Below are 15,339 nucleotides of genomic sequence, written 5' to 3' on the forward strand. Positions count from 1 at the left end.
AGGAACAGAGGCCAATTCTGCAAGAATGTGATACCAGGGTCCTGCAGGTGGATGGTAGTCCGGTGAAAGTGTATGGGACTGCATGGTTAGATTTACGAATCTGGAAGACTGTGCACCCTGTTAAAGCCGCCTTTGCAGAAATCGGAACACCATCTATGCTGGGAATGAACTGGTTGCTGTCTACAGGGGGCAGTCTAGATTTCAGAAGACTTGAGTTATGTGCCAATGGTGAACGAATTAAGTGTGCAAGTGCTGCCATTGCATCATTTGTCGGCAGAGTATTAGTGACAAGGACTACGGAGATACCGCCTGGGCATGAGACCATTGTGCCCGGAACGGTTGTTTGTCAGTATGAGGAGTTGACTGGAAGCATGATCAAGGAACCAGTTGCTGAATTGCTGAAAAAGGCCTAGTAATGGCCAAGTATGTGGTCGATGTACCAGCTGAAGTGGTGCCCATTTGAGTACTGAACCCAAATAAGGAGAAACGTGTCCTGCGTGCGGGAACGGTCGCTGTAACGGTAACACTAGTGGAGGTGGAGACTCCACCCAGGGCAGACAAAATTATGGGACACGAGGGGGCGCTACCCAGCCATTTGACCGAGTTATACGACCGAAGTCGGAGAAGTTTGGCCCCACATGATCATACAAAATTGAGAAGGTGTCTGATGGAGTTTCAGAATGTGTTTTCAAAGGGTGACGACGATATAGGCAGAACTGATATAGTTAAGCTCAGCATCGACACTGGTGGCGCTAGACCAGTGACACAGAAGCCTAGCAGGCATCCTGTGGTTAACCAACATGAGATCAGTCGCCAAGTGGAAGAATTGAAGAGGCGTGGCTTGATTAAACCCTCAGATAGTCCGTGGGCGTCTGATGTTGTGTTAGTATTAGAAAAAAGATGGGACGAAACGGTTGTGCATCGACATCAGGATGCCTATACTGTGCCAAGAATTGATGAGACGGTGGAAGCATTAGAGGGCGCTCGATGGTTTCCAACCCTCGACCTCGCCTCAGGGTACTGGCAGGTTGCCTTGGACGAGGATGCACAGCAGAAGTCAAGTTTGGTGGTACGGAATCGGCTTTATCGTTGGAAGGTGATGCCGTTCGGGATAGCCAATGCACTGGCTACGTTCGAATGACTGATGGAGAAAATTTTGTCAGGGCTGCAGTGGGAAATCTTATTGGTGTATCTTGATTACGACATTGTCTTTGGCAGAACAGTAGAAGATGAGTTGGGACGACTCCGAACAGTTTTTGAACGGTTGAGGGGTGCTGGGCTTCAGTTAAAGCCAAGCAAGTGTAACCCATTTCAGAGGTCAGTAACCTACCATGGCCACATTGTGTCGGCTGAGGGTGTAGCAACGGATCCGGCTAAGGTTAACGGAGTCACTGATTGGCCGGTTCCAAAAAACGTAAAGGAGGTGAGGAGTTTCTTGGGCCTTGCCTCGTGTTACCGCGGGCTCATCAAGGACTTCGCTAGCATCGCCAGCCCACTGCATACCTTGACGTCAAAGTCAAAAGAATTAATTTGGGACGAGCATTCCAGTGGCTGAAATAGAATTTGCTAGGGGCCCCGGTATTGGCCTACCCGTTACCAAGTAGCGAGTACATCTTGGATACGGATGCGAGTTCAGAGGGCATCGGGGCCGTACTGTCTCAGGTGCATGACGGTGTCGAGAAAGTTGTGGCTTTTGCAAGCCGGAAGCTGAACAAAGCTGAGAGAAACTACTGCGTCACTCAAAGAGAACTGCTCGCTGTGGTTATGTATTTGAAATACTTCCGCCAGTTACTTTACGGTCAAAAGGTCAAATTACGGACGGACCATTCTTCTCTGGTATGGTTAAGGAGCTCAAAGAACCCGGAAGGACAACTTGCACGACGGTTAGAGTTTATGTCAGAGTATGTCGTCACAATCCAGCACCGTCCGGGTCCCAAGCATGCAGAATGCTGATAGTCTGTCTAGACGACCTTGTAAACAGTGCGACCATTGTAATGCACAAGATGATTCTGACGGGTGACAATGTCGTTATCGATGCTACTCTTATTGTGGAAGAAGATGAACAAAAGTCAACCTCGAGCCAAGGAAATGATGAAACAGGCCCGAGTTGCTATGGTGGAACCTGCTGCAAGCAGCGAAGAACTTAGAAACGCCCAAAAAAGTGAGGGGAAGGAGCGCCCTCCTTGGGATGAGGTATCCCACAGGTCCCCGGCAGGTAAGACTTATTGGTCTTACTGGGACCAGTTGTCAGTAAGAGACGGTGTGTTATACCAACGGTGGGAGTCTAATGATGGTAGATCAGTTCAATGGAGGCTGTCAGTTCCTGAGATGTTCAGAAACAAGCTTGTAGAAGAAATGCATGGTGGAAAGTTGGGAGGCCAGCTTGACCTGAAGAAAACCCTGGCCCGTGTGAAGCAGCGGTACTTCTGGTCAGGTATGAGTGTCGATGTAAGAGCATACATCCGGAAATGTGATCAATGCGCAAGGAAGGAGCCGCCCCCAAAGAAACGGAGGGCGCCCTTGCAACAGTATATTGATAGAGTGGCATTAGACTTAGTCGGTCCTCTCCAAAGGACCGAAGATGGGAACCAGTGGATCCTGGTGGTTGAAGACTACACCACAAGATGGATGGAGGCATATGCTCTCCCGGATGCAAAGGCAGAAACAGTTGCCTCGAAATGCGTCAGAGAATTGGTTTGTCGATTTGGGGTGCCGAGGGAGGTCCATTCGGATCAAGGGACCAAATTCGAACAGAGGTATTCCAGGAAATGTGTCGGCTGCAGGGAATAAGTAAGTCAAGAACAACAGCATACAATCCTAAGTCAGACGGGCTCATAGAAAGGCTCGATAAGACTCTCGTCACCATGGTTTCTATGATGATTAATTTGAGACCAATACCTCCCATTCGCAACCAGCGCATACATATGTACGACACAGGAGAGCCGGGGAAACCCCAAACATGATGATGTTAGGCTGGAAAGTCACTCTCCCTATTGATCTAACGATCGAGCAGCCAGCCCCAAGTGATAACGAGGCAAAAAGTGACTATACGAAGAGTTTGAGAGACCAAATCAGGAGTGATCACGAGGGGGCGCAGGAATGCCTGGGAAAGGCAATGAAGCGCCAGAAGTAAAACTATGATCGCCGGGCTTGCGATCCTGGTATCCAAGAGAAGGACTTCGTTTAGCCGTTCAACCCCGCGAAAAAGAAAGGGGTTAGCCCCAAGCGCCAGTTGAAGTGGGAGGGGCCGTATTCAGTGTTGAAGAAGCTCTCGGATGTTGTGTTCCGCGTTCAGAGGTCAAAGGGCGCAAAGCCCCGAGTCGTACATGCTGATAGGCTGAAACCTTGCCATAGTAGTCCAATGGATCCATGGAGTACTCCTAGTAGAGCTCCCTCTAGTGAGGCCGATGTCAGAACAGGCGCCGAGAGTGCGCAAGAACATCCTGAGGAGGCTGAACCTTGGGGTGATAGGGATGGAGGAAGCAATTCTTCCAAAGTCTTGGGTGGTATGGATGGAGAAAAAAGTCCACCCCGCCGTGCACAGAGCAATGAGAAAGAGTCATTGGTAACCAGGAGGTATCCAAAGAGGGAGCACAGTTTACCTTTGAGATTCCGTTAAAAAATTGCTGTGGAAGGACTGTTGTAATAGGTCTTACGTTTTATTTTATCTTGTAGAAAGAAATCTGAGACAGTGCCACCAAAAGAGAAGCGAGAATTCAAGTGCGAGGAATGCAGTTGCACATTCCAGAAGTTGAGAGGCCTAATCAGGCATAAGCGCCTTAACCATGGGCCTGCCATCTTCCTGTATTGCCAGCAATGCCACTACTTCACCAAGCGGAGGGATCACCTGCGGAGACACTACAAGGAGGTACACCCAACTAAGGAGACAGAGTTCCGTAACATAAGAATGGAGCAGCTGAGGCGGGAGAGTCCCGAGTCAGAAGCCAGCAATAGGCAAGCCCCAAACCAGATAGATGTGAGGTGAGTGGTGGGTCCAGCCGTATCCAAGCCGTCACTAAAATCAATCTTGGATCTACCAGCCGTGCAGAAGGAGCCTTGTCAGGAGGTTGAGCAACACCCACATAGTGAAATTCCGAAGCTGGCAGACCTGCCCCCCCTGCTTATCCCCCTACCCCTTCTCCAGGCAAAGTGAAGGAGCCCGCTGTCCCCACTGACCAGAAGCAGCAGTGTCAGGAGGAGGATGCCATCAGCCTCTTTTCAACCCCCCTTCTGGAGCCGGACGAGAATTTCCCGGAGGAAGCTAAGGCTCCGGCTACCCTCAAACCTGCAGCACCGGACGCAAAGGAGAAAGACGGACGACTAACCGGGAAGCCGTGAGTCCAGCTACAGAGCCCCAAACTACCCAAGTTGGCCACCTTCATGGAGCGCACAGAAAGCAAGATCTTCGTAGATAATGTGTGCATCTCCAAGGAGATTCGTCAACGAGTATTCTACTGAGACATCTTCGTGCGGTGTAGCTATGCGCTCCCAGGAACCAGGAAATGTTAGGAATTCTGGGACATGAACTGTAGTCGACGTTCTTATTTTTAACTCTTATTTCCTTGGACACTAAATTTGATTAAAGCTAAACCGGAAATACGGTAGCAGACAACCATTGTTGTTTGAGAAGAAAGGCCCAAGGTTGTGAGCCTAAGAAATCTGTATTTACTTAAGGATTACCTAGGCTTTGTACCTGCACTATTTTGGAAGTGTGTTAAAGATGTTATACATTGTTACATAATGTTTCTTGTTTCGTTTTCATGTAGTGACTCGAGTCGAGTCATTAGGCAAAGAAGTTGAGTCGAGTTGAGTGTGTAGTCGAATTGAGTCATCACTGAGTCAATTCGAGTTAGAAATAGTTGAACACAATACCACAAATAAACACAATGAAATACATCTTGACCCATTTCCCCTCACATCCGGGCTACTGCATTTGGTGACATCACATCTTACTCTTCATGAAAATAAAATAAAAGTGCCAGTAATTGCCATCCATGAACGAAGGAGGCAACATTTAATCTTTGACAACTACAAAACGTAATTGCACAGTAAAAATCATTTTAATGTAAATTTAGACCTTCGTCTGTTTGTGGTTTGAAATGAAAGCATGTTGTTTTGGCGAAACCATTTAGCCGGCGTTCTGACAAGAGCCTCAAGAAACCAAGAAGACAATGATGAAACCACGAATTGAGAAATCCAAAGTCCAGTTACGGGTCAGCATTACATGCTACACCGAATCACAAGGTAGAGTACATGACATGATTTACATGTATGTTTGTTGTACAGTGGAGCCGTAAAACGTGGACGGCCGCTGATTAGAGTACGCATGTTGGATACCGTATTCACGACATGACGCGAACACGATAACCGGCAACGTCAGTCGTTGTAAATATGTCTCGCAAATTAAGCAGTTTGCTTTATCTCGATTTTAGTCTTATAAGCTGTTTTAACGTGAGTTCAGTCCTCTATAACCAAGGACTTGAGTCGATTCATTTACTCGTAGTTATTCGAGACGAGTCATGTAACCGTCTGGAGTCGAATCGATTGGCCAGAAATTGTGACTTGAGTCAGACTTGAGTCAAGTCTTTGACTCGCGTCATTACAGCTCTGCTCTATTAAATTTGAGGCTTTCTTGCGCCCCTTTTTACTTGTATATGTGACACGAACTGGGGACAATTTGGCAGCAAGTGGCTACCTTTTTACCTCCAGGTTGGAAAAAAAGACTGGGATGTCTATAGTTATTGTTGATATCGAATTAGTAGGGAAACAAAAATAAACGAAGACTGATCTTGACTGCTTAGGCTTACTTCTGAGGGTCAAGCTGCATGCGGCAGTATCCTTGGTGTCGGCATTTAGTGGTTTTGATGCCCATGCGCATGCGTTTATGATTAGCTATTTCTTGGACAATTGAGGACTAATTTAAAGGGACCAAAATACGTGGCACTCGATCCCATGGACGTTGTTGTACGGACATTGCTTGCTGACCATGCCAGCGAGCGTGCTTGTACGTACGTGCCTACCTTAATTAACAACTTGACGTAAACAACTGGTTATATTGAACTCCACCGTTGTCCAGATCCCTTTTTTAGGTCGAGTGTCTGTGTTTGCGTTAGTCGTGTTTACTATGATCGTTCAGCTATGGTGTCAGTGTCGTTACGCTCAGCCTATAGCAAGTGCCGCCCTTCTAGTTTTACAAACTGCCCATGGACTCGAAACTTAGTGGCACAAGGATGGTGCTTATCCTATGGTCTCCGGAATGACCAATAGACGGATTCTCTAACGACAGGATCCTGACGTTTCCTGATCTACTTCAGTTATGCACTCAAATCCATGTGTTTATATTACATTCATTACGCAAGACAAAGTTGAAGGTTTGTTATGTGCAGTTTTGAGTTGGACAGACGTTGTAGATCGAAAGATTACAATTGCATACTAAGAATGAAGTCGAATGAGACAATCATGAATAGTTTCTGAGTCTTGAATGGATAAAATGCGGACTAAAACTGACAGGCTGCTCTGATGGAAAGAGAGGCAGACGTAATTAAACCTACAAGCCAATTTCATTTCAAAGCGCACATACATGAAACTGAAAAGGTACGGTCTTAATTTTACCTCGTTATTAATTTAAGGCAGCAAATCAACTTTCAATTATAGTTCAAACACCAACCAAAGTACCAAACTTTCATCATATCACAGGCTTAAATTTTCAAGGCGCGCTTTCATGACCTTCCTTCCTCACTAAAATGTTCACGGTGCCTGGTATAATTTTTGTAAAACGGAATATAGGGCTAACCTCTTGCCTTAAAGGGGATAGGCCGTGCTGGGAAAACTTCTTGTAAAAAATGCATGAACACATAAAACAAGCAAACAAACATATATGTAACAAGAAAACAACATCTGCATAATCTCAAAATACGATGAAATAGGTAAAAATTATAGTTTTACGACCCTAGCTCACCCCCCTCTGGAAGCAAAAACTAAACAACAGCTGTTGGTACCGAAAGTTGTCTAAAGAACTTCCCCAGAATCGTGACGTCGTAGGACGGAGTACTTTATTCAGCGACTGTGTACTGTTACGCAACGACGCGTCGACGGTACGTAATGTACATGTACTGTACATGTAGTAGCGTTAGCATGTGCTGCAATCATAAATTTCAAAGCGTGTGCAATCATGTCAGACTCGCGAGAGGCAATTTAGCGATGCACAATCGCGTTGGTGGACCCGTTGCAGTATGTAGCATAATATTTTCGACTCATGCAGCGTGCAAATAGATGCCTTCAGAGTAATCAAGACTGTTTTTGACAAGAGGAAACGGGGAAGGGGAAGATCACGAACTAAATAAGGGTCTTTTGTGAATAAAGCCGGCAGCACTCATAATGACCACTGAGCTCAAATTGCTTTCACGCACTATCTTAATGGCATGAAAGGTTTAAACCCATAGGAAACACTATCTTAATGGCGTGGAAGGTTTAAACCCATAGGAAAAGTTTCCATTGAACTGTCGCAAAATTCAATCTATGGAATGGTTGCCGACAATTACGTATAGGTGACGCATTCGATGTTCCCATGTCGCAAATAGTCTAAGGCCAAACCAGAAAATAAACAGAGTGTCCCCCACCCCAAATGCCAGCAACTTAGAATTGTTGTTGTCTTTGGTATTAAACTGAAGCTTAGGATGCTATCTATTCAAAACTGAATATTTCTTTGAAATTTATGATGCCTTGCTCAGATAATTTTGACAAGACAGTGTCTACATGCACATGTATGGGCAGGACAAAAACTAGTTGTGTTCCGGAACACACAGTTGCCGCGCAATGTGTCCTCAGATTTAAATGAAGTGTCCATCTTTGCACAAATGACATCTTAAGTCTTAATAAGTTGATATCTAAACATTGTCTTGGGAGAAAATAAATGTACTTTTGGATTTGCTTTTTGGGCCATCCCCTGTACAGTAATGTTTCTCATTATAATTAACAGATAAGAGTGATCAAGTGGGCCAAATTTGTGAGTTTTTTTCCCCTAAAATATCAGATCATAGAGCTCTACGGTCACAGCAGACGCACTGCAAGTACAACGGACTGACCAAGGCGCAGATACTCCACTGTTTTCCGAGACAGACGGATGTCAACTGACTATAACAAGGTATTTTTCTAAAGTCCCAAGGACCTTGTTATAACAGTGTTCCACTGTAATACGTTTCTTGTAATGCTAGTTTTCTGGCCTCCAGTCAAAACTGTTTTTTTCTTTTACTAAAAGGACTTCATTGGATTGCCAATATGCGTGTGTCAATGGAATTTATTACCCTTTAGATTGACATTTAAGATTGTCTTGAGGCTAACGGGACAGCTGACCTTTAATTTGTGAAATCGAAATCAGCATGGGTTGGAGATGAGGTGCTGTGGAAGTGTAGATTTGGCTGTTTTCCTTTACCTCCTTCATGTACATCATTTGGGGATCGTCTAGCGCAAATAAGCTTGTCAGCAGGTTCACTGCAGAAAAAAATCCACACCCATGGGCAGCAGAGGGCGTCATAATGTCAAATGGTTTGACACAACGATTAGCATCACGAGTTTGTTTCTCAGTCTAAATGAGCACGGTGTGTAAACTGATAGACAAGTGCAACTTTAAAGCCTTCGGTTGATGCATTTGCACATAAGCGGATAAAATTCCTCCTATTATTTTGAGTTGAATTTGACACACCTGCATACTTGAGTTCTTTGAAAACGTTTATATGCAACATTTTGCGTTCCATCCATTCCATGAGCTTCGAGTGGATCAAGGGGTGCAATTTTATAATCAACGGAGGTTCCTTTGGTCGGAACTAAAACTTTGCTGGTTGACAAACGACTATGAATGAACATAAATGAACACTGCCGACCAATATGACACTTTTCAATCGCCGAGGGGGTGCTTCTGCTCAAGGCGGATAGCTCTGTAGGAAGCTGGTGAAGTGAGGTTAAAGTCCCTTTTATAGCGATCTGCATTATACATATGTACACGCAAACAACAACTATGCACTAAAACTTGCCGACCTTTTCCTCTACAGAAATCAGACCCTTCGTACTGCACATTGAATGTTACGGTAAAAATTTATTTGCTTTACTCATTAGTACACGAATAGTGATTAACAGTAAGGAGAAACAGCTAGGCCTAAAAAGGAGGTCAACAAAATTAACATTTGTCTCAATCTATTTTACGTTATGGTCTAAATGACTCTTAGCACAGTGAAGCCTTCTTAGCATTTAATAGAATATCGTTCTAATAAAAGATATTGCTGTAATTAGTTTTAGACAAACGTATTGTTCTAACATGGAAATGTTACCAAGGATACAGTTACAAGCATAAATATGAGAGATTATGTGTTCACTCAGGTATTTGATGAAAATTTGGTGATAGCCTCATCATCACGCAGAAAGGTCCCACAAAAAATAATCGAAGTCAATTTAACATGAGTTTGTTCGTGGTACATTAAAAAAACGTAAATCTAAGGTTTGTCTCAATTTTAGAGGTCAAAAGGGCCCTTAGCACTGTGAAATCTTCTCAACCTTTGGAAGAATAGCGTCCAGAAGAAAGCCTGCATGCTGAAACTGATTTAGAGCTTAAAGGTTTGAAGAACATTTTATACAATGTATAAAAAAGTAAGCAAGTTGGTAAACAGTCTTGTGTCACTGCAGCTATAGTTGCTGTATGCAGATTTAACTGGATCTCCGTAAAATACGTTGCAATCATACTTCAAAAGTAATATCTTGTAGAACAGTGTGTTTGTGGGGCTCAATCATAACGTAGTACACGTGTCTATGCAATCAAAAATGTATTTGCAAATTTTGTCTAAAATTTGGATATCTGTCGCTTTATTTCGAATGGCATGGTTGCTACGCCAGTAAGTACAACTTCTGCGATAGTACATGTACATTGTGTCACACGGGCAGGCATTATGCATGCACAATGTACACGTGTAGCCACTCTTTTTTTGCCTACAACTTGTATGAGCGGCCAAAGTTTGCAGAAATATGACCTTTGGTTGGTTTTCGATTTTATCTCAAATTCGTTCAAAATGAACATCTGTCCCATTAATGTCAAATAGGGTTGTAATTTCACTTAGCATTTAGTTGTACGTGTATTATGTGGTTCTGGTAGTTGCTTGGGATTTTAAACACTTTGTGAATTAGGCATATTGTTTTCGTTTTGTACCGACGACCAGCCGTAGTTTTCGCTGCCACGTGTAGGAAAAACACGACTGTGACGTCATAAGAACGGAACCTATGTAGGGGCAAAGTAAAAAAAAAAAACAGCGCTCACTGATTTGGCAAACCAGTGAGCACAGTGCTTTCTTACTTTGCCCCTAGATTACTGATTATCGGTGCTCCGCAGTATTATGCCGTCACAAAAGATATTAGGCTGCATGTGTATTTGTTGTGTAGAGCTAGGTCTAGGCCTTCAGTGCGTTAAAAATACGCGGAAACGTGCAGACAACAGACCCAACCGCAGCTCCAGAAGCCCGTTTCGGACACGGCCTTTATAACTGCCTTTGAAGAAAACCCAACTTCAATTAGCCTGTACAGAGCTTGGAGATTACTTAATTAGAAGAGATACGAGAGAATATTGTATGGGGTTGAGCTACAGGTTGGGTTGGGTAGACGTCGACCCACTGCAGTTCTGTTCGTCGTCGCCGTTCGGGCAGTCCACCTTCCCGTTGCATTCCCACGAGCCCAGGATGCACATCCTGTCCTCGGGGTCCTCTCCTTCTATGGCTTGGCATTTGAAAGGCACGCCGGGCTTACCAAGGAAGTCCTTCTCGCACTGCTCTGCAGTGTAGACGGAGAGAAAAATTGTATTGTTGGTGGCATATTCAAGTAAGCACTGCATGTTGAGTCACCGAAACGTAAACGGGTACAGTCGCGCAAGACCTCCACTGAGATCTTGACTTCTGCTTTCATCTGAAACCTCGAGGTCAACGTTTTCGTGCTATGAGTAGGGAATGCATCCATTTTCAAATACACAACTTCTGATCTGTTTCCCGTCTTCTGAAACCTAAAGCCTGCAGATTTCACACACAAAAGTCAAGATTATAAGCACAGCAAGCATAGTGTCGAGCAATATCCGATGAAACTCTGTGGGCACATCTGGGGAGGTGGTCACGGTGCCCAAGTCGGGGACGTGTAGCCAATGTTTTTTTAGGAATTGAATTCCTGAAACAAACGGTACGAATTACTACAGGGAATTGTGTCAACATTTCAAGCCTGGCTAATGTCTGCTGTATTTTCACAGAGATCAGTGCATCGAGTTTGGATTGCACAAACATGTGATGAAGTCTTGTTCTAGAACCAATATTTTGAGTGGGTACAAGAAATAATCTTTTCTTTCTAGTTTAATCTACTTCTGGTTTTTGACTACAGAAACTGCATCCAACAGTGTGCGCGTGAGATGAGCATTGTGGTTGTTCGAATGAGCTTACCCTTGTGCTCGTCTTTACAGCCCTTCTCGTCAGCGTTGTTGGTACAATCGACGATGCTGTCGCATTTGGACCTCATTGTGTAGCACTCACCCTCTGCTCCCTGCCCGCAACTCTGGTATTTCGAAGGATCCAACTGGTCGGTGTGCAGAATCTCCTTGTATTTATTGCAGCGGTCTGCGCAGGCGATCAGAACAGAATGGCGGTTAAGTTTTGGGGCATCAAGCCGAGCGATCTAGTTGCTCAGTACTACCAGACACATGTATTGAGACGTTTTTTATGAAATGCGTGTTTATGTGGGTGCATAAGTGTGTGCATGTTCATGTAATCACATACGGAATGAAAGGTTGTGCCTTCTGAGGAGAGCCTGGCCTCCGGCCGTTCGGAGCTAGTGCGTGTTTGATTATTAGGTCACATGACACTAACTTGAGTTGCTCAACAGTTTGAAAATTCTGATCAGTCGCCTCATTTCTTTGTGATTTGTTTTAATCATAGTTGCTGCATGGTTAATACAACATGGGCTGACGGCTCTTCACCGACTTGTTCTCCATTTCACCCCATTGGGCCGGCATAATTAAGATACGGGTGGAGGATGCGAATTCGCTGTAATCCACGAACATGACTGGTTTGGGGAAGCGGCACCTTCGCTTGCCCAAACGGAGGCCACATCTCACTTCGCACAAATTAAAATCCAATCTGAAGAACAGGAAATGAACAGGGCATTACTCTACATCTTTGTTCTTAGTATTAAGCGCCGCAATATCCGAAGCATTAAATGCTATTCACATCATTGTGCTCCACTTATTACAGAGGGGCTCACCCAATTTCATAATAACAAATCACCTTCCTTTTTCGAACCTTATGGGCAAAAATGGTGAAAACAGGCTTGTTTTTTTATTGTTGAATTTCGGTTGATGAAAAAGAGTTCCACATATATTTTAATATGCATTTACTGTGCAAAACCCAGATGAAATGTTAGTAAAAACAATTGAATCAGCGAGACAGAAAAAACTTTACCTCCTGGCTTGATTCGTTCGCTCTTGTTGATAGCGCAGGCCACACCGACCAAAAAGCACAAAACGAGAAGCCTTGACACTTCCATGTTAATCTGTCAACAATGGAATCGAAAAAACATCAGACATTTCTGCCGATCCGTTGACCTAGCATCGTTTACATATGTGTGTTGTCAGCAACGTGGTTACGGACCAAATGAAGAGAGAGAGAGAGTGGGAAAGTGAAGGAAAGGGTCTGCCCCTCCCCTCCGAAGAGCCTGGCTACGCCATTAGGCGTCTAGGCAAGTGATACATGTACATAAATGGAAGAGGGGATGGGAGCAGGATATTCGCCTTGAGCAGATAGAACCACCCCTCATCGGTTGAAACGAGCCGTATTGGTGGGTTTTATGGGGAGCGAAGTGAAGTTCCTACCAAAGGAGCCTCTGTTGTTTGGAAAATGGCGCCCTCTCTTGGTTCGGCTCGGGGTTCACATAGTACATGTACAATTTACGAGAGCAATTCAGCTGTCCAGTAATGTACACGTAATGTGCGATAAAGTGGAAGAAAATAGTTAACTCTGTCCTGTCGAAACGGTCATATCTTACCAGAAGTCAGTGTTTCGATGAAAATAGCACAAAGGTTCACCCTCTTGCTATATCTGCCCTTTTAAATTTCCTCTGTCCAAGGCAACAGAAAAATCACGATAACGTTGCGTTACGTTTACTTAATGCACTTTTTTATGGGAGCTCGGGAAAATCGCGTCCCACCTCACTGCCAAAGGAAAGCGTTTAATGTGCACAAGAAGTGACGTCATTATGCAATTGGTCTTACAGTATTAGAGTGCTCACTTAAAATTAATACATGTGCGCTGCAACAGTCTAAAAGTGATTCGCGCCGTTTTACAAAATAGATATACTCTCAGCATACTGGTTACAAATCTCATGCGATGGACAGTAACATTTAATTGAACATTGGACACTGAAAAACAACAGTGTTTGACTTGGGACTGCTCAATCAGCATGGATGACAACAGATTGCTTCATTTCATCTACCTTTTTGGTAACGAAGCCGTCTCGGTGGCCTGGGCGCAGGGTCTGCGTTATTACGTAATGGTCTGTAACGTGTGAGGCATTCTGAATAAACGACATGAGAGCCTGTATAAGCCCTGCTAGCTAAAGCCTTCGTGTAAAGGCCGTGTCTTGTAAGCCGCTCCCATGTGCACTCAGTCGTCGGTGATTTACATGTGAAGCAGGTAGCCAGTTACGTGTACATGTACATAAAAGTTCAGTTGATGAACAAACGGGAGCAGAAAGTCTTTGGTACCCACAAGTTGGAACTACCCCCCAGGGATTAATCTATAGAAGGGTTACAATACTTTCGTCCCAAAACTCCCCTATTCGTTTTTGGTCAAATCTGAAATATTGATCCTGACATCTCTCTCCCAGGCCCACCTGAACCTCTAATTTCACCTTTACTGAATGAAAAATCCATATTTCAGGTTACTCCACATTTCAGGTTATTCCACTTGATTAGCAGTTTTTTTCTAATTTCCTTCACAAAATTTTCGGAGGTATAACACCACACCATAGTTGGAGAGCAGTGAAGCCCCTTGGAAGGTAAAAAAGGATTTGGGTAGGCTTCTTCCACAAACGCCACGGGGCATACTCGACAGGTAAATTCTAAGTAAATGCTTCAAGATCTTAGAATATGTTATGACTTTCTGATGGCTGATGTGGCACTGCAGGGAAACATTAGTCATAGAAATGTATGGAAATCATACCCAACTAACATACCAATATCTTCAAAATTATGTCATATTCCGAGCTGATTTGTTCGTTCTACGCAAACTTCAGCTACTCGCCTTCCGATTCATGTAAGTTATGAGTAAACCCAATTGCCGCAGCCTGCCAGTGTAATCCAACTTGGTTCCTTTGCTTACTAGCTAGGAATAAGGCACCCCCTTAACACACTATTCTGCCTCACAAGAACAATGGTTAGTCGGTCATCGTCAGACTTTAGCCAATGGAACAAGTTCCTTACACGAGGCCAAACAGATGTACACTCCAAATTGTTACAAAATGTTTTCAAAAGTTCTGTTCATAACTTCGAATGCTTTGTACACAAAACTTTGAGAAACTTGAAAACAGTTTTAGCTCCAAACCGTTGGATACCATCCGTTACAGTGAACATACAATACATAAAAACAAGTGTAAAAATGTACTTACCAATTGTCAAAGTGAAAGTTGGGGCCTTTATTGTTAGGAAACGAGCCACGTATGCCACAGTGTCAGACACCCGAATGGCCACTGTGAGGTTCTCTCTGACCCCTAAAAAGCTGCACTCAAGTGAAAGGTATGCCCACGCCCGGAAAGATTTGAATAACAATCTCAGCGGCAGCTTACAAAAGCGGCATTGAAATTATGTGCTTTTGTGATTTGGTGTTCTGCATTCCACAAGGTTGATCATTCTTTAGCAAGCGACCACGGGCTTCTGCGATGCATTCATCTCGAGGGCCAAACCTCTGCCTTTGGCGGACAGTGTATGTTCATGTACGTAAAGTTGGTCCAACCAATGCACTTAAGCTGCTCTTTGTATCTTTCCAAAGTATTGCTGGCGAGATAATTCATTTTAACTACGACTGTTTCGTGTGAAATCATGTGTGTTCGGCCAGTTATGAATTCAAAGTTAGTTCGATTTTCAGGTTTCGTACATGTAGCAGTTTTTTCCTTTGAAGACAGCGTGTCGAACAAGTGCGTCCTTGATCGGAGGAAATTCTTTCTGGGCTCATTGGGTCTCCATATTTTCTTCAAAATACACCGATCCCTTTGTCCATGGCAGGATTGAATTGACAAAAGTGAGCTGGTTAGACAGAAAGTTGTCGGTTTGGATCA

At 44.1% G+C, this 15,339-nt stretch overlaps 1 protein-coding gene across 1 annotated transcript; it reads right to left on the reverse strand.

The window, feature by feature from the left end:
- Window positions 1–9,071: 9,071 nt before the first annotated feature.
- Window positions 9,072–14,831, reverse strand: LOC110985095 (CD320 antigen-like). The gene is made up of 4 exons (XM_022245850.2): window positions 14,674–14,831; window positions 12,471–12,561; window positions 11,457–11,630; window positions 9,072–10,806 (listed from the first exon to the last, which is right to left on the reverse strand). Exons 2-4 carry the CDS (start codon window positions 12,553–12,555, stop codon window positions 10,619–10,621), a joined length of 447 nt encoding a protein of 148 aa, XP_022101542.1. The 5' UTR covers window positions 12,556–12,561; window positions 14,674–14,831; the 3' UTR covers window positions 9,072–10,618.
- Between the last annotated feature and the right edge of the window lie 508 nt (window positions 14,832–15,339).

Source organism: Acanthaster planci, linkage group LG13, assembly GCF_054643075.1.
Source record: "Acanthaster planci isolate LZ-2023a linkage group LG13, COTS_SCS, whole genome shotgun sequence".
Taxonomy (NCBI): Eukaryota; Metazoa; Echinodermata; class Asteroidea; order Valvatida; family Acanthasteridae; genus Acanthaster; species Acanthaster planci.

Bases quoted from the DNA above. Each gene is read 5' to 3' on its own strand.
- LOC110985095 (XM_022245850.2), bottom strand. From the start codon at position 12,555: ATGGAAGTGTCAAGGCTTCTCGTTTTGTGCTTTTTGGTCGGTGTGGCC. The intron at 11,631-12,470 runs GTAAAGTTTTTT...TCGCCTGCGCAG, and splicing joins CGAACGAATCAAGCCAGGAG to ACCGCTGCAATAAATACAAG. The intron at 10,807-11,456 runs GTAAGCTCATTC...TCTACACTGCAG, and splicing joins CTGTAAAGACGAGCACAAGG to AGCAGTGCGAGAAGGACTTC.